Source organism: Mastacembelus armatus, chromosome 12 (genome assembly GCF_900324485.2).
Source record: "Mastacembelus armatus chromosome 12, fMasArm1.2, whole genome shotgun sequence".
In the NCBI taxonomy this organism is placed as follows: domain Eukaryota; kingdom Metazoa; phylum Chordata; class Actinopteri; order Synbranchiformes; family Mastacembelidae; genus Mastacembelus; species Mastacembelus armatus.
The window spans coordinates 16,273,824-16,298,332 of NC_046644.1; the positions used below are offsets into that span (position 1 = coordinate 16,273,824).

Genomic DNA, 24,509 nt, shown 5'->3' on the forward strand with positions numbered 1-24,509 from the left:
ATGAGGACGGTGAAATAATGAGGGTCAGAAAGGTGAAGGAACAGGTGACTAATTCTTCATCCTTTTTCATCAGTTCTTGGCATTTGTGAATAATTCCTAATAGTCCATTGCTATGAGTTGGGCTCATTACAGAAAACTAACAGTGCAATCTTAAATGTGTTATCAGCTGGACACGAGCCTTTGCTCTGTCTGCTGAGGCTGCATGTTCTTCATGGGTTTCCTCCCTGAGCAGTGTATGGGATTAGAGCATAGTTGAGACTCTCAGTGGGGATATGGCTGGATGCTAACAAGTTCTGGTCTTGAATGAAGAGTGGTGCAGCATGAGGACATGACTGACTTTATAAGATAAGGAGTGTCTTGTGGATCAGGGAAGACAGTCATATGATGTTTTCTCTTCTGCAGAATCTTATACTGTATGCTTTCCTTCACTCCCTCAATATCTCAAACTACCTCTGCGTGGAGTGTGTGTGTTGTAAAATTGAGCACAGCAGAGAAACACTGACCTTTTCCCAGGAAATATTTAAAGAACCATCTGGTGTGGTACTCTGGATTCTCCAGATGGACATCAGTTCTCCTCCAGGTTCCTGGTGTGTAGTCTGAAGTCTGTTTGTTACCCACACACACACACACACGCACACACGCACACACGCACACACACACACCACGTTGTCATCATGTCATCATAATGGTCACAGCTTGAGTGACAGTAGTCCACTCTGTGTAAAACTGTTAGACACTGCAGCAGTACAGATTACACCATGGGACAGGGAATCAGATAGATCTGAAGCTCGGGCACAGTGAGCAGCTTTTGTGCTATTATCATGTCTCCATCACAATGTAAATCATCATCATGTACCTGCAACGCCTCATCACATTTGTGTGATCTTTGTGTGCATTTGTAAATATTTTCACCTAGTGGAGGGGTCCTGAGCCCCAGGTAATGTACCACTGCAATAAAGAACTCAGAAGATTAATACCACTCATGTGTGTATGGTAAGAGTGGAAAGTGTTAGTCCTGTAAAACAGTTTCAGTTTTTGTATGGATTAAACAAACAGACATGACATATTAATTCATGAGTTTTAGAGGTGCTGGTGGATGAATATCTTTATCTTTGGTCCACTCCAAGTCTTTATGGTAACTTATGCTAACCATCTCCATGTTTATCATATAGACATGAGAGTGGTATGCTGCCTGAATAACAATATGGTCTCACACATGAGCAGAATTTCTATTGTTTTGCCCACATACTTCAACCAATCATCCAAAATTGGTACAAGAATTACATGCACCATTTACTATCTAATTGGGTTGCTCATCATTTACTGGGTGAGATGCAAAGTGTATTATATTGTAGTGTATGCACCTCATCTGATGAGCCATTCTCCACCCTGAAGCGTCCTGCCCTCTGAATGGCCCCATCTGCATCACTGGAAATCAGCTGAGAGGGAGACAGAAAGAAAGAGGCATGTTTAAAATTAGATTCCTGACAAATCATGACTTGTTGCAGACAGTAATAAGCAGGTCGTAAATACATTAGACCTGGCTATCATCACTGACAAAAGAGGAACCATGGCACACACATCACTTCCATGTGACAAGAGTAGCATTAGTCCTCCCTGCAAAAAATATTCTTCCCTTTGCTGTTAAATGGGTTTTATGTTTACTTATTTTTATTTCATTCTCATCTGCAACCCTCTATTTATATGATACGTATATAAAATAGTTCTTGTTCTCAGGCTGAACTTAACTCTAATGATCAGGTCAAAATTTGCCCAACACAAACCTCAGAAAGACAATCCTGTGAGAATAAATGACCCCACAGTTTGTGCAAGCAGCTCATTATGATCCACAGTTTTATTTTATTGTTAAGTGACATTTACCGGTGGTGTGAGACATGAGTCTTTTCAGCTAATGGCCCAAAATGGCATGTTTATGTTGAAAACCTAGTGTCTATATAGTATTAAAACTGGTGCATTTTTAAAACAAGTCTCGTCAGTTTGCTTGTTTTGTGCAGTCTGATACCCAGGCAAAGAAAACACCAAGCCCTTTAACCATGAAGCTCGAACCATCAAAGATTTGGCATTTTTTCAAAAATTATTTTCAAAGAATCAAAAACATTAATATGAACAGCTGATTAGCCTTAATAGTAAGTGTTCACATTACAGGTAAATACATTATATCTCATGATTTTACAGCAGTAGTAAGTGTTTAGTCAGTCAGTCTGTTGATGGTATTACCTGATTTATCTTTGTGGACATCTACAAAACCATCCTGCATCTATTCACCTTTTTAACCCCCCAACATCTTTAACCCCGATGATGTGTTGTTGCCAGGCAACAAACCTCAGGGTTTGTCCTCCCTTGTTGCTCTTTCTCCTTCTGTCATTTTTCTCTGCATGTTTGCCCTCTGCTCTTTGACTGTCTGGACTGTTGTGCTTTAATTTGCTCTCCTCACAATAAAGCCCTCCTCATGTAACAGTACATTTTAGAAAGCTAGCTGTGTATCCTTGCACACACTGATCTGTTCAGATGGCCACAAATTGTGTGGAAGAGCTAAGCAAAAAGAGGATGAAAAGGAAGTTCCTGGTAGAGGACTGAACATTGGAAAGATTAGATTTACTTCTTAGTATAGCTGACCTTGAGGTAACACAGACTTTATTTTCTGTTGTTGTGGTACCTTAGTCAGCAAAAAAATATTAAAGGATCATAGAGTCATATGCTCCCTGCAATCAGAAACTAGGGCACTTATTGTTGTGTATAGAGAGATATGAGTTTTTCACATATCAAATATGATCTAAACCAGAAAAAGACTCATAACTAATGTGCACATGCTCTTTATCTCAGAAACACTTCCTGTTCTAAGGCTGTCTGCATAAAAACAAACATAACTTCACGAATGGCCGACTAAACAAGGCACAGTGTATCAGTTTGGGGAGTGGGTGGTGAGCCCTGCCTGAGCTGCTCATCATATTATGTCTGACAGCACAGTAATGAAAGAGCGTGATCAGAGCACTTACAGAAGGAGTGAGAGGGTTAAAGTCCATTCAAAACATTTAACTGAGGATAAGATATTTAAATTTTAAATAAAATCATTAATAACTGTCACACTGCCTTCATTGTTCATGCTAAATTAAATCTGATATGCAGTCCTGTAGCTGGAGGATTATAAAGCTTTTAAATAAAATTCTGCAACTTTAGCTTTACAGGAGTTGGGACTAAAGTTTAGGTTTTATTTCTGTGTTGTGCCAAAAATGTTGGTTCATCCCACATGGAACTGATTACAAAAGACTGGTATCAATCAGTTACTATATTATCTGTAAAAAAAAAAAGTCAGACAAAATATTATAATCCTTAATGATTTTACAAAATTCTACACAAAATGTAATCTAGCAAAAAGTGTTAAAGTGTTCTTTTTACATGTGCAAGAATTGTATGACATAAGGCATAATACAGCTCATGCAATGGAACAGTACTGCACTAAAAAAAAAGATCAATATTGTAAAAACATTACTATTAATGTGACATTGATTCGACCCAGCCCTAATGTGCACACAAGTAATGCACTGGCTGCATTTTCTCCCTAAGGTATACTGTATATAATGAGATAAAATAATTCAGCAGTTGGAGAAGTGAGCATGTTTACTGCAGGCGTGAAACCTGTGCAATAATTGGCTGAGTATTAGGATAGCCTGAAGAAAATGCTTCTATGTGCATATTAATAGGCCTGAAAACAAATGTGTTTTCTGCATATTTCTTGGTGTGGAGGTATGGGCCTGTATTTGCATGTGAGTGAATAAGCTTTACTATTCCATTAAGCTGTGTGTGTGTGTGTGTGTGTGTGTGTATAAAGTGCAAAGTAAATCTTGAAGCCATAGGCGTCTATCTCTCTCCATTTCCCTCACCTCCTGCAACATTAACTGTCCAATTGCAGGATAATAGAGGGAAAACCAATGCAGCGTTCAGCCATGGCAATGCACCACCACCCAGTGCATGTGTGTGTATCTGCATGTGAGATAAATAGAGAAATAAAATGTATGACATGCAGTATTAAATGCATGTTAGGTAAGTGTGCTGCTGGGTGTGAACAGGCTTTTTGCTGTTTTGGGGTGAAAGAATGAAGAATACAGGGAGAAAGGAGAGATTAAGCACTGTGGGAAGTCTGTGTGTGCACCTATACACACACACACATGCATGTATCACACAGCCACTGTTTTTAAATCATGCAATAGAAGAGTGGCAGTGAAGCGAGAGCTGCACTCCAACGATTCCCCATTGGCTGGGGGAGGTAGAAGAGAGGAAACAGGGGAGAAAAGGGAGCCATTACGCTTCTCTGCTTTAACAAACAACCCATAAAACACCTCAACACTGCTGGAGAGCAATAGCGGAGGGATATGGCAGAAAAGAGACGAAGAGAAGGGGCAGCAAATGCATAAAGAGAAGGGGATAGAATGCAGGACGAGGCCACTGGGGAAGAGAGGCAAAAAACGAAATATAATGACAACAAAAAGCCCAATGATAAAAGAATAATAGCCGTCTCCACGATGCGTAACCCCATGGAAAAAGGGTCGGGGCTTTTGAGCTTTATAGCTGAGCACACTCTTACACACACACTTAAACAGCTCCCATTTTTGGGCATGCCTTGAACATTTCACAAACACAATCAAGTTCATGGCGTACTCAGAAAACCTCTGATTTCCCAAAGGCCCAAGAAACAAAGGAGTGCTGCAGCGAACAGAGACATGTGAGTGCATTTGTGTGTGTTGGGCTATTGAATCAATACTTTTGTGGCTGCTGATAGATAATTGATCTCATCAGTGGGCCTGTTCATGCACACTCACAATCCTCCAGGAAGGCAGAGAACATAGAGACATAAGCAGCAGAGCAGGAGAAGACAGAAGGAGTAGAGTAATGGGGGGAGGATGAAGAGAGGCAGGTGTACAGTCAGTGAGGTGATTTGAGTGACAGATAAGAAATGAGAGATGGGGAAAAATGAAGTGAGGAGGCAGAACATGCTGAAAAAAAAGAAGAAAGAATGAAAGGGGCAAATTAAACAGAGAGTTCTGATAATAATAATAATAAAAAAAAAATCACTAGTATTAGTTCGGGAGAGTTATGTTTAAAAGGTTCTGTTGATAGAAAAGAGAAGTAGTGTACAGGCATAAATATCTCAGTTTGGCAAACCAGTGATTCAGACAGTCTAGAATAAAAATACATTATGGAAGTGAAATTTGGCAGCTGAAAGAGTGCAAGAAGCAAATATAAAATACTATCAGGCTTTTGACCAGTGGCAGCAGAAAAACTCAAATCTTTTACTGAAGTGAATGTACCACTCTATAAAAATACTCCATTACAAGACCTGTATGTAAAAGGTTACGTCAGTGTGTCCGTATAGTCAGGAAAACAATTCCAAATACCCTGGAAATTACAGAGCTCAGCTTCACAATGATTAATTTGTCTGACCGCAGTCCAGACCTCAAAGTAAAAAAAAAAAAAACAAAACAAAAAAACACAAACAAACTAAAAACAGCAAATTATCACATTTGAAAAGCTGCAGAAATGTTTGTCATTTTTCATGCAGAATAACCTTATATATAAATCCTTATATATAAATTAATGTTTTTGATTCTTTGAAAATCATTTTTGAAATATTATAAAATAATCCTTCTCAACACTTTTTTCATTCATCTTAATATTTTAGCTGAATTTATAAATACAGTTAAAATATGTAAATATTGAGTAGTTTGGCATATTTTCTAAGCTTTTCATATATTGAGTTTGAACATATCTTAATGCAGACAGGAACAATAGCTGTAAGATAAATGTACTAAAAGCAAAAAGTATCACACATGGAAAATACAGCACAAATACCTGATGTACATGTAAATGTACTTTGTTATGTTCCAGAACTGCTTTTTCTCTCCAAAATGATGGTTATCAATTTCTGATCATATTTTATTCATGGGTGGATTATTAGATGATGCACCCCCAACCTTCTGTGGTGGTGACAGATTCAGAGAGCCCATAATGCCTGGTGTCAATAATGAATAAGACTTAAAGGGTAAGTCTGGTAATGTAATTCTTATACCTAGGATTTCCCATCAAAAGCCCAAAACAGTGAACTGATCTTACAAACACTGAATTGTGGCACTTTTTGACAAGAATGGGTACACAGGTATTTTTGTCTGTAGGATGATTTTATTGTTAGTCTCATGTAGAGAAAGACATCTGCAGTGCTAATAATGATGGATAATGCATGATGTTTCATTAGTCAGAATAAAAAACAAAACAAAACAAAAAACAAAAACAAAAAAAAACTACTCCCTTTGAAGGGGAAAATTAGAGATGACAATGGAAATCAGATACAAACAATGTCTGTAACATGGCTGTTTGCCACATAGCCAGTGACTGTGCCTGATTAGCATTAATGCTGCCTGTGACTAGGGCAAATCCAGCCATGCTAACAATCTCACCACATCAATATCTGCCCATTCATACTACAGCCCCCGGTGATAAATAATCTAATGATCAGGACTAAAGGCATTGGCCCACCCACCCAGGAGTCACGCTGGTAAGGTGCAGCCGCTATAATGGCCTTTAAGAGTGGAAAGATGCTGCAGTGAAGCCCGGGATCACAGAGCACAGAAGCAGAGGGCCATGCATCAGCTGCTTTAATAGACAATTAGTATGTATCAGAGAAAATGGGATAAGCATCAGATGGAGAGACAGGAGCAAGACATAGTGATATAGAGTTTAATCTTAGGATGTTTGTGTAACAGCCTCAATGATATAAACTTCAATATATTTTAAATTAATTAAAGAAATATTTGATGCTCCAACTTAGAGTTGAGGTTAAATGTATATATTATGTAACGGAGTTGGGTAGGTGGAAAGAAATTATCCTGAATTTTGCACGCATTAACCTTGAATGAATGGAAGATGGCAAAAGATGACATGTCTGAGACAAACAAAGTGTCAACAATTGAGCTACAGGAGAAAACAAATGAAGAAACGCACAGTTTAGAGGAGCTACAACAAGATCTGGTCTCCACCAGTCCAGATTACCAACCCCTGCAGCTTCAAATAAACTATCAAATACAAGCAACTGAGCTCCAGCAGAAAAACAAAACCTCTAATCATTGACAGCAACAAAACAAGGATTTCAGAATAGGAAGTCTCTGGGAAAACACACACTCAAACAGAGCAACACATCTGCATGTCTTTTAAGGTTGTGTGTTCCTGTATGCATCTGGGTGGCAAATACAGCGCAACTCCCACTGTAACTGAACTGTTTAGCATTTCTCAATGGCTCTGCTTATGACTCAGTGTGTATTCTAGCCCACACCACTACAGTGACTTCACAGAAGGCTATCTGTGTGTATGGCTAAATGTCTTAATCAATGCAGCAGTAGATCCCAATTGCTAAACAACATTTAGTATGAATTCACATGACAGCATAGCTGCAACTGTTTGCATGCAATTGATTTTTCACATGCCAGAATGCTTCCTTGCAGGATTCATTGCTAATCAATCTGCCATAATTAATCTATTAATTGTTTGTTTTATGAGATGTTTTCCAAGTTGTCATAGATTGTGTAAAAACACAAACATCTTCAGATTTCTACCACACAAGAATAAAACAAGATTTTTTAGAAGTCAACCAGGGACTTTTGGGCATTAATTGATTATTTTCACCGATGCTGACCAACTAATTGATTCATTGACTTAACTATATTTAAACAGGCTGTAAGGAAGTGGCCATTTAACCTTTAAAAGAAAAATAAACAAGCTTCCTTTCAAAAATGACCTTCGGGTTTATTTACAGATGATTAACTGATATTACTGAGACAATTACCAGAATTTATGTCATTTAGCCACATTCAAAATAAATCAGAAATTACACACATTATTACATGAAGGGAATTTCCATTTATTTCTTTGTAATAAATCAATTGCTTATTCTGTCTACAGAGGTCACTGTTCAGCAAAATCTACATAGTCTCTCTTTAATGTCAGTAAACACAGCAACACTTGCTGTGTCACGCAGCGAGATGCACACACGCTGAGGCAGGGAACAAATTCAGTGTGAGTGCAGTGAGAAGCCTCAGAGGGAGTCACAGTAACACTGGTAGGCAGGTGGGAGTGGAGCCGTCTGCTCACCAGTCACTGTGCAAGACTGACAGCTAACCTCTCAACACACACACACGCACTCACACATGCACACACACACACCAGTTCTGACAGTAGTTTCGGTCGCAGTCATTGCTGTGAACTGTGGCAGACCAAACAGCACAAGAGCTGAGACTAATGTACGTGCGCACACATAGAAACTGAATTAACAGAAACGTGTGAATTTGGGCTTATTCTCAGCACTTTCAACGTTTTTCCTGTGTGGACTACCACACATCTTAGACACAGCCAACACCCACCTCTTGCCTGTCACTGCCTTCATCTCTGGACCTTACATCTAAAGACAGTTGGATGTAACACTCCAAGCGCGTTAGGATGAAACAGGTTTAATTGTTGCTGGTTTCAGCTTTATTGCTCAACAAAAACTGTAGAAAGTGAACTGTGGGGTTGTCACTGATTGAAGTGACAAGACAGGGTGGGAGTTGCCTTTGTGCTTGTATTTGTTGTCTCTCTATAGAAATGCAAATGACATCATGGAATATTTGTTTGCTTATTTATATGGATGAGTGTGGACTGTGACTTTGTGAGTGTGCTGGTGCAAAGGTTAATAGCAATCTCACTTGTGTTGACTGGAGTGACTTGTGTATGTAAAGTTTGCTGATGGCCAGTGTGTATGTGTGTCTAGCAGCAGCAGGGTATTGATTTTCCACAGGCTTTGGTTTGGTTTTAGTGAATTAAACTTCCTATTTTGTTTCTTACCCTTTTCCATGTAACAAGACGCCCCTCCAGCACTTTGTAAGACAACCATGCATGCGCACACAGACACACACAGACACACAGTCAACAAGGTCCTAGTATTCAGTATGTTCTAGTGTAGTGACGTGATAAGTGCACCACACCCTGAGCTCCTGATGAGTGGATGTAAGTAAATTGTACCCTCATGTTGAAGGATTACGATGTATTTTTGGCCATGCTCCCTGAGAGATATGAGATCTATAGATTTGCTGAAACCAGTCCTCATGTCCCATTCCAATTGAAAATTTTCCCAGGATTTTTTTTTCAGATGTCCCCGATTCCTACAAGTGGAAAAGAACCTGGAACAGATTCTCTACTTCAAACTGGCAGCTCTCCATAATAGATTTACGTGTAACTGGATCCTATACAGCTCTATAATGTCAGAAGTACTTGGTGTATGGGTGTATGTGTGTGTGTGTGTGTGTGTGTGTGTGTGTGTGTGTGTGTGTGTGTGTGTGGACTACAGTGAAAGACATCAGCACCAGTGGAGGTAACTGCTCTTATTGGCAACTGTTACTGCCACATCTATGATGCCAAAAATAAAACAGACAGGATGAGTCACGGCTCAGCTTAGGAAGACCCTGCTTTGAATCAGTATTGCCCACTTGAGTTGAGACATTTGACTTCTTCAAAGCCCTGGAATAATTTGGAGTCAAACCGGTCAGTGACAACAAAGACAACACAAACAGTTGAGTGAAGTGCTGTGGCAACAGGAACAGATTTTATCTTTACCGAAATATCTCTTTTGAAGTAGAGAGTGTTCTAAAATGCAGCCTGCCTCATATCTATCTATGTATTGTGTTTATGTGTGGGGCAATCTGCATCTTACTTTTATATCATCTTCTCTAATGACAATTTTTTCACTATGGCAGTTCAAAGAGTCACTTAAATTAGTTCTACAACTAAGAGGTGGGTGTCGAAAATAAAAGACCTTAACATTTTTTTTTAACTTAACTATCAAAATTTGTTAGAAATTAGACATGTTCTTCTAAAAAGAAACAAATAAATCTATATGACTCAAATTAAAAGTTCAAATATTCAAGTTCAATAAATGAATAATTTTAGGGACTGATGCAGTTTAGTAAAACTGTCACTGCAGGTCTTTAAGAATTGCACACAACAGTTTTTATATGGTAAAGATTTAAATGCCTCAAGTAAATAAAAGACATTCTTAAAACAAACAACAGAGGATGATGGTACACTCCACTCCACCAACACTCTGGCCAATCAGAGCACTCACATTAACTTCACACCATCACAGACACCAAGAATGACGCCAAAGTAGCTGATGAGCTGCTGTTCTGGTAGAGAAAGTTTGGCAGACGTGGGATCCATTGGTGACCTCCTGCAGCTCCTCAGAGAATAATGCAAATGTCAGAACTGTGGTAATTCAAGAGAAAGGTGACTCTTTGGCCTTATTTATTTTAATGATTCTAAGGTGCAAATATCTTGCGCAACAGACCATGAGCACACATTTAATGCTGTCAACACAGTGAGGCCTTGCTGACTAAGACACATCAAAACCTGCATTTCCACAGACTCTTTCACGATATTTGCACAAGCCTCCTTCAGCGACACACAGCCTTAAACAGTGTGAGAGCCAGACTCGACAAGAACACTTTCCCATGTATCTTCACACAAGCAATTATATTTCTTCTCCAACAGAAAAACAAATACTACACTGCAGGGCCAAAGATAAAATGCTAAAATGTAAACTTGGCATCATGTGCTTACTCTCTTTGAGGTTATGGCTGCATTTCATTTTCTATTAATTACTTGCTCTTCTGTTAAACATACAACTTATTACTTAAACTGTCATAAACAGATTCATATTTAAAAAGGTTTATTTCTTTAAGATTTCTGGATTTGTTTTGGTAATACCTCACACACACCATAATCTTCTATTTATTCTAATAACAAGCTAAATATAATGTTAAAGGTAAAGGAATGTTTGACTTACACACAAAATACTTTGACTAAAACTAGATTCTGAAAACCTTTTGATGGAAGCATTTTTCTCCCCCGTCCATCCACCCCAGCACCCTCCTAACAAGGTTTACAGTCTGTGGAGCTACATCCACTTTTGTTCCTGAGAGAAAGTCATCAGATAGCAGTCCACATGACAGCTTGTCAGGAAAACGTAAAGACCTAGGCCATATTAGGTATTTTAACAAATGATTTGGTCATTTTCCCTTTTGATAATCTTTCAGCATTTAATTCTGCTTTCAAGCAAACTGCAAACATTCAGTGGTTCCAGTATAGGATGATGACTTGCAACATGTTACAGATTAACTATTAATAAGTATGAATGAAAAACAGTTTTTAGTTGCAGCCAACAGTGACTAAGAACAGGTCTGCCTGTTACCTCTTATTAGTATTAAACATGAGTTTCATCCATTATACTAATCTACAAAAGCATAATGTTTAAAAACATCTAATACTTTATCCCCCGCGACCCGGCCCCGGATAAGCGGTAGAAGATGGATGGATGGATGGACTTTAGCCATCATTTTGGACCACATTCTAGATTTCTGCATATAAATTGTACAGCCACAAATATTGAATTGTCAGTGTAGCAGAGGTGATGAGGCTGACATGCAGCACATGTCACATGCAAAAGAGGAACAATCAGCTCACACCGCTCTGTGATGGACATACTTTGAATGTTGATGTTATCCGTGACATCATCATGGTTCATACACACCACAGTGTTTGGATACTACTCTCTTTTCCTAACAAACACCCTCCACACATGCAGAAGCAGCATTGTGTGCAGCGTAAGTCTGCTGGTGCTGATAGGCAGCATGTGGTTTCTCCTCAACACTAATCTGTCACACACGTGGTGTGCATCACTCATGGACAAACCCACAGTATGTCTCTGGTAGGAAGTATGCTCACAGTGTGAAACCCTAGGACTTCCTGTCCCTCTGGGTTATCGGGATGTACAGACTTGGCTCACAGTGCAGGGACGTACACTCACACACGCTTCCACAAAGAAACAATGACTCAACAGCTTAGTAATCAACCACAAAGACACGCACTGCGCTACAGCTTTACACCAGCAGCGTCAAAACAAAACAAATGAACTTAGGAGGCCGAGCAGAGTCCTGCATCACTGTGAGTGGCGCAACCATGTGATCCACACTGGCAAAGCACATCGTTGGACCACACCCAGAACGTCATGAGTCATCAATCCCCCTCTGCTATCCATCCATGCCAACAGAAAAGAGGGGAAGGCAACAAGAGGGAGAGAGACAGAAGGGGAAGGGAGATCATGAAGAGTAGAAGAAGGATCAGGAGACAGTCACGCTGAGACACAAAGAGAGCAACAAACAAATGAGCGTGCAGTGGGTGGGACTCACCAGCTCGACCGAACCATAGTGTTTCCTGCTGAAGTCTCCACGTCTGCAGCCCAAGTCCTCTGAGGCAGAGCTGTAACACAAACACATGGTCAGGCACTTGACCTTTTTGCCCTCCATCACACCACACTAATATACAAAAACTGTGACATCACTCATACACAAGTGGTAGTTGCAGTATTGGCTTTTCTCAAGGCTCTTTATCTCACTGCCTTCTCCATGGTCATTTTGTTAATACTATGTTTGTTTGTTTTCTCTCCCCTTCTCTTTTTCTTTCTGCCTTTCTTTCCTCTGCTCCTGTCCAGCTCTATCAGTGTGGTGGTGCTAGTGGTGGCATGGTGACTGGGTGGGAGTGCAAGCCAGCCCAGTTCTGATTGAGATTTGGGTCCTGATTGAATTCAACCTGAGTGATAGATAGGGACTGGGGCTGGGAGAGCTGACTCCTGGTGAAATAGTCAAATGCACACACAAAGTAGATCTGATTGCCAAGATTTATAAATATTATAAAAGAAAGCAATAGTCACATACCCATACATTTGTTAGAAGTGAAGGTTATACTAACAAATCGATTTTCTCAATATTAATAACAGCAGGATTAGATGAAATAAAGTTCTAATCTAACTCTCAGTATGAAAGCAAACATGCATATTTCTATTAAGTTGAACTATTAACATGAAGCTTTAGCCAGCAGTCAGCCTAGCTTAGCATAAAGACTGGAGAACTGCTTTTACCCTAGCACCTGGGAAGGACCAGTCACTGTTGCTAAGCACAGAATGTCTTATGCCACGTTCCTCAATTAAAAAAATAAAATAAATAAAAAATCATCTGAAAAATTGTTTTACATTTTTGTAATTATTCAACTATGTGAGCCCCACTCAGGCCTCAACCCATTACCCTATGCTTCATTTTCTGGAATCTATACAATACGACAATGCTTGTAAACTGTGTGTGCATTTGCATGGTGAGTGATATCCTGTCCTCCCTCTGATAACACCACATCCCCCACTCCTCTTATACACCCCCCCAACTCATCCCTACTTGGTAAGGTCTCTGTCTCTCCCTCTCTCTGCAGAGGAAACAAAGGCAGAGTGGGGCTGTTAATATATAATGTACACTCAAGCTTAAAGGATGCATTTTAAATTGTATCCATCACAGTTTCCTTATACACACTTTCCCTGCATCCTTTAGATACTGTAGATGAGGGTGAGGCCACCAGCACCACATGTACTTCTTCACAGCTGTTTACTCTCAGCATCCAGCTCACGATCTTTTCTGATCAAGTGATACCACCTCAACAACATCAGAGAGATTTTTTGATTTATAACTTTGGTTAGTTGGTTGAACTTTTTGGCTGATAAGTATATCAAAGCAGCCACTTGCCAAGTGCATCCTCTGTCAACACTTCACGGTATAGTAAACAAAAGGTGTTGAGACAGAGTGCTTCTTTTAGTTCTCAGGGAAATGTTAATGGACTATTTTTAGCTTTTCTTTTAATCCTAATAGATGTAGGAGGTGTGTGATGACCTAAGAACTGCTTGTGCAATGGTTGGTTTCTGTCACACCAAACTTATAAGCAACATTCAAGCTACTGGCATGTTAGAGAAGTGGACTTAGTGCTTCGAGACTAATGAGGAACATCAACAAATCTCTGGGTGTACAAAACAGAGGATAATACATATTCAGATTTACAAAACAATACAGTCCGTGTCACCGTCAGTCAGTCAACCACAGTCTAAGCCTTGACTGAAATATCTGTTTAGTTGGATTTGCATCAAATTTGGTTCAGATATTCTTGTTTTCCAAGGATCTATTCGAATAACTCCAGCGAGTGCGTGACCTGTTATCTAGTGCCATCATCAGGTCAGAATTTTCATATTTATGTTTACTTATTTATTGGCTTGGAAGGTTATTGCCTAAATAGCCTATTTGCAAAACTAAAGACACTCATCATCTTGATCTGTACTTTTCATTTAGATCTAAGATCACCTCTAGCCTTACATTTCTGACATGCTGCACAACAATATGTATTTGAGAAATAACAACTGAAACCATTATCCCCCCTGTCCATATGTCTGGACATCATAACTTGAACTCTGCACCACCACAGTTCAGCTATTCACTTTCCAGTAGCAGCAGCGTAATGGCTGATAGCCAAAGAAAAATGTCTCTGAAAGCTCAAAGACAAATAGATCTGAAACAGAAAGAGGTAAGTGTATATTCATTTCTCAACTGCTGCTTTCAGTAATGGAGTATGGGAAAGGTTACAAATTGTGGTTTCTGTCAAAAAGCAACAGACTGGCCACTGAAGAGCTCCATACAGTGAAATGTAATATCAGACCTTCTAGTGCAGCTCAAGAAAAAGCTAATCCTTTTATTAGCAATATAAGGTATGGCTTTTTAAAATCATAAATTATTTTAAAAAGTGACACTTTTTGAAAAAGAAAAGCAAAATGCAGCAAAATACCTTGATACTAATAGGCTCAGAAGTAATACCAAACTTAAAAATACTGTTGAGTAACAATGAAAAGCATAAAAAGCCCATCAGTCAACATTTTACTGGCTTTCCAGCATTGTCTAATGCATACATCAACTTCTGGCAACTCATTTAAATAATTGAAATGACACTCAACTGTTTTCTGCAGCATATTCTTGAAATTACAGAGATGTGCAAATAAAATGTTAACTGGTGCAAATAACTGTTTCATAGACGTTCTGCCTTTGTGCTATAACAGGCTCAATATGTTCACTTTTGGTGAGTCATTCTGGGATTAAAATTATTTCCTAATCCAATTTTAATTCTGTTGACACATGTACCAAGAGCTGAATTTGTCAGCAATAACAAACACAGCTGCAGTTGTGCACTAAATGCGCATTACACAAACAGAAACTAACCCAGTACACACTCCAGATTATTATTTTTCTACAGGGATGGAAACTGGAACAAGTTGTGAGCATTATGAGAATGGACTGTATGGATATGCTGATCACTATTACACAAAACAGAAAAAAAACCCATGCTAGGACAGGCCATGGCAGTGATGTGATAAGTCACTAGAACATTTAATGACATGAGCATTTAATTAAAATGTCACTTCATTATCTTGTTTCTCCGCACACTTGGCGCAACGCAGAAAGAAACGCCTTTCTTATTGGCAGCACTACGCCATTGGAGCTGTATGTGTGGCCTATATGATCTCTCCCTCCTTCCCTTTGTGTGTGTTCAAGTGTCACTGCAGCCCCAGGCTCTCCAGTGCTGTTTCCAAGCTGGGAAAGAGCTGCTGCAGCGGTGGCATTCTCAGATCATCTAGGCTGGAAAAGAGCTACAGAGGCCAGCAACTAAACTCAGCTGCACAGTTTAAGCCAGATGCCCGTCTTCAGTGTGCCCACATGCGTTATTCTGTCGGTGTCATATACTGCCAAGGCTGCATGCACCGCTGCTCTACCCTGAACTGAAAAGCATGTCATGAATAATTCACATTTTTCCGTGTAGTCTACATACAGTAAAGTCTGTCCTAAGAGAAATGCAGCTCCGTTAACGAGCAAAGGATGGATTTTTATAAGACCAGCGACAAAGCTGCAGGAAAGCCAACGCTGTGGTTTAATTAAAAGCGGTTCAGGAGCGACAGCACTTCCAGACTGGAGACTTGTGGATTCAGCTGCGCTCAGTTTTCCTGCCAACCCAAAGCAAAATATCAATAAATGAGGCACTTCTCTCATAACTTAGTATCAAAACTCGAGCCAAACAGTCCGTTATTGCAAACATCATTAGTCGATCCAACCAAAACACGCTTCGTACAGCGGAGCAGGTGTTTTCAGTTTGGATTCGTTTGCTCGGGGCTGTATAAAATATGCCAGTGCTGCAGGGATATGACGGTGCCACGACTGAGAGCGATGCATTCAACAGATGAGAGGTGGCATGCATAAAAACACAGCAGGAATTTGGTTTTTACCGCTGGTTGAAAGTCAACAGTTTGTTAGACGCTGGATCCACACTGTTCATGACCCCATGCGATGTCAGTCCAGCGGATAAGGCGACAGCAACACACCGGCGTCTCTTCCCCCTGTCTGTGTCTCCCCTCGCTAAGAGCGCAGGAACATCACTGCGGCGCAAACTCCGACAACAGCTGATCCAAACCCGGTTGGTGGTCGGACTCTCTGTGGCTCTTGGCTTTGCGCGCAACTGGTCACAGTGTGATGATGAAGCGGAACGGCTCTGCCATAGGCGCTGTGTTTACTGTGTGATCTTTCTCTCCCGCCCTCCCTTCCTCTGTCACTCACATCAGTGGTGCATTTCAAGTCAGCATATTTTTGCAGGAGGCTCTGCAGAGCAAAAGGCACCATTCACAATAGATTATCGCTTCTTTCTTTGAGTTGCTGTTACATCACCGTCAATTACGCGAAGCTTCTCTCCAGTTACAGTAACCTGGAGCGCAAAGTGATGTCAGGGCGCAGGACCGAGGATGAGTTTTGCATCACATTATCCAGAGTGAGCACAGAGAAGACGTAAAAGGAATTTAAACATGCATTTGCGATTTTTTTGCTGGCAAATGTTTTATTACTGGTCAGGGCGAAAAAGGAAGAAACAAATGTGCAGCACTGCATCTTTTATTGTCCATTTCTTTATCAAAGAAAAAGCTTTTTTAAGTATAAATTTTGGCAGCACATCACTTACTAATAAATCATCATCGAGAGTTGTTAGTTATGCCTGTTAAGCTGCTAGAAACCAGTAATATTCAGTTATATGGCATCAACAATAACTTCTGGGTGGCCAGAGTTAAAATCGTTTTGTTTATTCTATTTACTGTTCAAAATGTTAAGTCATCATTCTACTCATGAGTTTCCCACTTCCTATATCAACTCTGAAGTTACACTTGTTAGTAAATCATTAATCCAGTTGTGTTAATCCATCTCTGTCTTGTAATTTAACACTGTGACCTGTTCTAGATTTTACAAGTTTAGTTTTCCACCATGTTCTTGATCACCATTGTTCTTTTTAAAAAAAAAAAAAAACATCTAAAATAAATCAGGGTCCTGTTTACTGTGGTTATATATTGAAGTTACATGTTCAGGTTTACTCTTACTCAGTACACAGTCAAACTTTTTTGAAAACTCCCAAGTATTATATGTATATTATATGTATTATATGTTATATGGACTTGGGGTTTCCAGGACAACAAACACAACAAGGAAGCGCCTGCATTTTTTATGCTTGTCTCAGGGATCTTTTCTCAGCCAGTATGAACAGCAGAAACACAGCAACCAAAAATCTTTTCAGAGTACACAGGCATATCTGTATTATTTTAACACTTTGTGTGATGTGTCAGGAAGGGGAAAAGGAAAGAGACTGAAATATTTGTCACCTGTCAGTGTGTGGAATAAAAGTAAAGAAGGTCTTGACTCTCTTCACACACACACACACACACACCCACACAGCAGGTGAAATGTGAGCTTAGGTAAATTTGACACCTTTACAATAGCCACAGCCTGTGTCTGCAGCTCAGCATGCGCGCACACACAACAATTAAAAAAAAAAAAGAAGTATGGGAATGCTTGGCTCAGGCTACATGGCACTCAGCTGCACATCAATTTTTAATCAGTAGAAACCCCCCTCTGTGGCACACCACGCCACAGGAAAACACCTAAAGCTACTGACCAACATGGTATGAGCCCCCTCTCCTTCCCTGAATGTCGCTGTCTTTAAAAATAGCTCTTGCTGAAATGCAGCTGTAATCTGCAATAGCCTGAAGAAAAAGAAAGCAGACCACTGAAAATAAAACCTTTGTTTTTGCACGTCAGCATCGAGTTACAAACAACCAACCTGAGACACCTGAACACCCCCAACTCTAATTAGAGCCTTGAGGCCAATTGCTCGCACACACACACAGGCATTCATACATCATGCATAGGCCACATCTTCATCACACACAGTGCCAACACATGCTGGCCTTTGCATAATGGCTTCTGGTTTTATTAACGGCCTCTTGTGAAGCCAGTCTGTATCAAGGGAAGTTAAAATGGGGAAGACTTCCTGTTCAAAGATCAGTGTGTTAATGTGGCCTCATAGCTATGAACCTGTGTGCATAACAAACACTGCTCTGGTGTGATATGACAACTGTCTGCTCCAGGTGATGAATATAATCCACTGACTCCTCACAATGGGAAACAAGACAAGACGTTTTAGATATCTTCCTATACCTTCAGTGTTGTAATCTGGATATTTTCAGTATCAAATAGTATGCAGATCATTTTCATGATTAGTTGTTTAGCCTTTAAAATATCAAAATATGAGAATTTTCACTCAAGGTAATGTCAATAAATGCCACCCTTTTGTTCAACAAACAGAAAAAAACCCAAAGAAATTTAATATACTTGTATACTCATAAGCTGATAAGTGGAACTGATAAAATATAATCAACTAGCAGATTATTAAAAATGTTTTAGCTGATCAACAGTTATAACAACGGAAGTGTGATACAGTTGTGATGACCAGTGTCAGTTCATATAAAATGTAATAAGATTAAGAAAAAAAAAAATCCTAAAAGTCTTACATACAGAATGCACTACTGCACTGAATACACTAAAATGAAAAGGGACCTATGATATTTTTAACCAGTAGTGGCGCTATGGAGCAGTGTTTCTAAGAATGGGTCCAACTTAGTTTCCATTATGTAGCTTCTGATTGACTGTTTCTGATAATGTGCCATGAAATGTAGAAATGTGGCACGAAAACATGGATGTAAATGCAGTTTTCCAGTTCTTTAAAAAGGTGCTTTTTATGCTTTTCTCTTCTAGTGAGAAAAACTTGAGTGGCAGCAGTTTACTATAACACACACAATCTGCTGGAAATCCAGAGAAAAACTATGTTCACTTATGCCAATAAAAAGTCGTCACACCACTGCAATAACTCAAGATATTTTAAATCAGGGCTTGAGAGTTCTCTGTTTGCTATGGCTTTTAACTGAAACGAATTTAGGAGGATTTTCTTCAAGTCTTGCATTTCCCTTGTTAATCAATCTTTCTCTGTTTTAACTTCTCCACTTTTCTTTAATCCTATTCAGGCCATTTTATTATTGCTGTGTGTTTCTTTTATATCCCATCATAATGCCTTCTTTGTCATTTGTTAAAACACTGTATTGTCCTGTTGAAGGCTGCTGTACCATTAAACCTGCTTTTGAGGTGCTACAAAAAATGACAGCCATAATTGTTCATTGTAGACTCATTTTCTGTTTATAAACAATTATAGGTCACCAGTTAAAGCATCGAGCTGCTGATTACTGTTATCTCCAACAACTATCAGCTCTTCAGCTCTTGTGTATGTGTGAGAGTATGTGTGGGACCTGGCTGTGATGAACTATCCCAGGCTCTGGATTTCCCAGACAAGTGCAACTTCAAACATCAGGGATATAAATGTAGGTTTAAGTATAGTGTGTAGGTATACAGACCACGTATTCATGCCAGTAGAGATTTGTGGTGCACAGGTATTCTAAATGTGACTGTGTATGCATGAGCGCTTGCACGGTCATCCTCAGCAGTTGATCCCTGAGAAGCTGCCTGATGTGGATCAGGGGCTCTTAACTCAATAGTGAAGCTAATCCATCTGAGCTATGCCGCCTCCTCTCTTGACAGCTGCCACTCCGGCCCTTTAGCCTCACAGGATAAGCCGTGTCTGACCACATGTCAGATAAACAAAGCCTATGTTTGTGTGTGTGTATGAAAATGATGTGAATTAATGTGAAGGTGTTGATAATAGATCAGACTAAACATATTGAGTCGATTTTGAATAATAATGCAAAAATCTTTTAGAAACTACTACAGGAATAAACAAAGTGGGTTTTTTTCCTCATCTCTCATGCACATCCAAATGCAACATGCAAATCAACAGACCTGCCATTATGGCATGTTTCATTGATGAGGCTTTGCCCCTGGAAAATATGTAACCTGCAGTGACAGATGGCATCAGTTGATTATGTAATGATCTGACCACTGTATATTCACCTGTGCTACATTGGATCAGTTAAAGCATAATAACAGTAAGTTAAATAGGTTGTCTAGCTTGGGCTGTGGAGTTGGGAAACACTGGGAACTCTAACTGTATGTAAAACTGTTCAAATTAGTTCCACCTCACCTATTTTGATCATCTGTCATTTCATGCTTTTCTTTAACAAACATGAAATGAAACTCTGGGTTTTGGACTGCTGATTGGAAACACACCCAGGGCTGTAAAATATTCAAATGATATTTTTCACACATTTACATTTACAACATTTTATACACTAATAGATATTTGAAAAAAAAATAAAATTTGTAATGAAGATGATCACAAATTGCATCCAGTTGAGCATTTTTACTTTGCTGTGTTGGGAATGTTACACATGAAGAAATGTTCTGATCCTTTACAACTGTTTTTTGGTGGAAATGAGCAACTCATTAATTTTTTAAGGGTTTAAAGTTGTAGAAGTGAATTTCAGTAAGCACACAAGCACGCACACGCACGCACGCACGCACGCACGCACGCACGCACGCACGCACGCACACACGCACACACACAGAAGATTTGGATTCAGGCCTTGGCCTCTTTGTTTCCAGTGCGTCCCAAATGCCAGCAGGTCACCATGCGGCCTCTCTGAAATGTCACTGTGTTTGCTGCTGCAATTGATGACGACACTCTCATTAAATGTGATCAGGTGAATTAACCTTTTGTCTGTACCGATCAGGCTGACCCTGGACATCACTGTGCTCTTGGCTCTTTTTGCTAGTTGGTCATGTGTATGTAGTTTTGCACAGCTTTTTTCAGAGATCATTACTTTAGAATATGAATGTCTATAAGATGGGTTTATTAGTAGCATTAACAATAATGTAGGTTTCTCCAGAGTACACAGAACTTGCCTATTGGGATAAAACCCTCAGCCCCCTCTCCACATTCTCCTGCTTCTTAATACACTTACTCCTCCTACTGGAAAAGCATGAATGACAGATTGTTACTCAAACTTCTGAAACTCTGATGTTCTCTGATTTTGTGTGACATCAAAAGCTCAGACCAGGAATAAAAACTCATATTTACAACCACTGGCCATACTGCCACATTCCCACATCATTGCTTATACAGGGAGACTCTGCCCTCTTGTGGTTACAATGTTCATCAGCATTGAATGAGAAGAAACGTCAGGCTTTATATGAATACTCTGTAATTATTTATAATTTCATCATGTATATATAACACTGCACAACATAAACAATATCTTCATATATTACATATCAATCAATCACCCCACCCTAACCTGACCTATGAATGAGAATGTCATCAATCACCACAGCCCAACACACTGTCATTTCACATTTTTAGACCGAGTACCTGGAGGGAACCCACACAGACAAGGAGAACATTCACACTCACACTGAAAGGCTCCAGGTCAAACAGGATTCAAATCCAGAGCCTTTTTGCTGGTAGGTGGCAGTGCTACCCACTGCTCCACCAGGCTGCCCGGGTACAGCTTCATCAAGGGCCAAATGTCTTTTCTGGAGGGGCAGACTGGAGCTAGACAGCCTGCTACTTGTCACAATAACTATTACACTTGCAGATCCGAGCAGAATGTCATAGGTGGATTACAATAAAATTCTGTGCAGCTCATTTGTCCAATAGTGAACATTACCACCATCCTTAGCTGTGCTTTGTGTTCAGTGCTAATTACCAAATGTTTGTATGTTAGAGAACATCACAAACATTATGTGTCCTAGGCATGTTAATATTGTGACTTTAAGCATGTTAGCATTAGGCCATGTACATCATCACAGAGCCACTAGCAGAAAGCTGTACTAGCTGTAAACTCACAGCTTTGTTTTTTTTATACAAGTTATATTAAAGGTGATAAACACTCATATTTCTCAGTGCACATGTGGCTCTGCTTCATAAAATGCGGTTCCCACCCCAAAGCAACATCATACGCACTGCAGCTCCTCAGTGATCCATCAGATGCATGCCATTAGATATTACAATGTGTACAAATTTAAAGCTCCATAAATGGCAGGGTGTTAGGGTCCTAAAACCTTTATGATACCTTAGGACAGCAAAGTGCAGTGGGAGTAAGACAGGCCCGTCACATGCTGCTGGGTGTCGTGTCTGTATAGTTGTGCACCTGTGTCGTCTTGCAGTACATACATTTGCATTGTTTTTTTTTATTTAAGCAAAACAAACACCCAAAAAGTAAATGCAGGCATTTTCATCCAAAGCAGCTCTGACAAAGCAGCAACATGCTCTATAATTTGCATACTATATAATATTGCCTACTGTAGGCCTGCAGTGGACAATACTCCCTTCAGGCCACATCTTTATACACTCTGCTGAAAATATCCCCTTCTTGGACGCTTCTAAAAGTATTAACACTTCACTTTATCGCTTTCATTTGTTCACCATTTCTATCTGTTGCTCAGTCTCTAACCAACAAGAGCTTTTGGTTGTTCCCCTTTAAAACCACAGGGTAAAAATGCACAACAGTAACACAGTTCACAGGCTCCATTTCCCCCTCAGTCTTTCCTGGATTGCTCTTTAAAGGTTATGACGGGGGCAGTGGGCTGATGTGAAGCAGCTCACAGTGTACACACACACACACACACACACACACAGACACAGACACACACAGACACACACACACACTGCCCATACTATGTGGAATCACTTTGATGTTTTATACATCTGATGGCAGATACATCTCATTTTAACTTTGCATCATTCTTGAGGTGGAAGTTTCTTTAACTTTGAAAACAAAAGACAACTCTGCCCAGAATATTACTCTTGTATGCATATGGTTGTGGCTGTACTCGATCTGGCCACATCTCCACCAATGCCCAGCTTTAATTACACTATGCTGGGTTTATTCCAGCCAACTATAATGGGAAATGTTTTTCCATCCTCCAAGCTTTCCCGGAGCAGTGCACCGTGCATTTTAATGTGTAGGTATGTGTCTTACAGACTAAAATGGAAGCAGATGTTCCACTCAAAGAGAAAAGAAACTTTACATAGGGCTGTAATCAAGCAAGCGATTTTTTATATTTTTTTTCTTCTGGTAATTTAAGTCTATTTTTCTGTCTAAATGAGCCTGGTGCACTGCATTGTGCGCATGGCTGAAGTGTGATGGGTTGTGCTGAGCTATGCAGCCACATATGGGAGTGATTACGATCCAGTGTTTATCAGACCTCACTGAGGGACTGACTGTACGGCTGAACAGAGCAGAACCAGCCCTGTGCACACTATTTCAATTTCCCAGCTACAACCTTCTATGGAAATCTGACAAGTGATACAATATAGCACCAACACTGTGCATGTAGTCATAATTCCTGGTAAAAAATAGTGTTTCAGGCCTAAAGGGATCAGTAAGTTAAATCAACTAACACGGTAACTATTTGTGAGAATTCATTTCAAATGGGAACCTGAGTAATTTCATAGTGTGCTTAGTGGTCTTGGGGTGACGCAAATATGTGAAAAAACCTGCAAAAAGCCTTTTGTCACTCCAAGCTGCCTCAAAGGATGTCATTTGAGTCAGCATCAGTTCAGGCAGAAAACTATGATGCAAAAATGAAAGAAACCTGGACGTGAAGAGTTCAGAAGTGACTGTGGTCCACTGCTTTACGTCCACAGCTCAGTGCTACATTAGCTGACATCCTCATACTGGATTAACTGCAATTTAGTAGTAGTCAGTTGACTACTTCCTGTTTTATAATACAAATACATACAACAGAGCAAAACCTGTGTGGGATCTGCATCGGATGCATGTGAAAGAAAAACAGTGTTCACAGTATGCAAAGCAAACAAGTGTCTAAAGTCAGCAAAAATGTCAGCCCATCAATTTAGCTCCCTGCTGGATTCTTTGACCACAGAGGGAGACCCAAGCAACCCAACCACTTTCACTCCGTCTGTTGGAAAGTACATCAATATGGTCCTGTCTGTTGATGCATTCTTAGATCTAAAAACAGAGGAAACATGTCTGACATTTAAAACATGTGCTTTTTATTCACATAAGGCTTTGAAGCCTTCTGTAAAAGCTTCTCTAGGAAACCACATGAGAATGACATCCAATACATATTTCCTTCTCTTTTTAAAAGCACATATGTTTGAAACGTCCCCAAATGTTCATTCACAAAGGACTTGAACGCAGCACAGTGAACTTCAGCTGAATCTAGATCCAGTCTTGTGCCAGTATTACAAGCAGCAAGCTATGGCAAATCCCCTGGTAA

At 39.8% G+C, this 24,509-nt stretch overlaps 1 protein-coding gene across 5 annotated transcripts in view; it reads right to left on the minus strand.

The window, feature by feature from the left end:
- Positions 1 to 24,509, minus strand: part of garnl3 (GTPase activating Rap/RanGAP domain like 3) — a 51,529-nt gene that overhangs the window by 22,217 nt on the left and 4,803 nt on the right. For 4 of the 5 annotated variants that reach the window (XM_026297259.1, XM_026297256.1, XM_026297258.1 and 1 more), the window contains exons 2-4: positions 12,285 to 12,354; positions 1,365 to 1,439; positions 504 to 603 (exon numbers count right to left, since the gene is read on the minus strand). In XM_026297259.1, the coding sequence (XP_026153044.1) occupies positions 504 to 603; positions 1,365 to 1,439; positions 12,285 to 12,354 (245 nt within the window). Of the gene's footprint in view, positions 1 to 503; positions 604 to 1,364; positions 1,440 to 12,284; positions 12,355 to 16,231; positions 16,514 to 24,509 lie in introns of those variants that run through there. The other variant, XM_026297257.2, reaches the window with a different exon arrangement.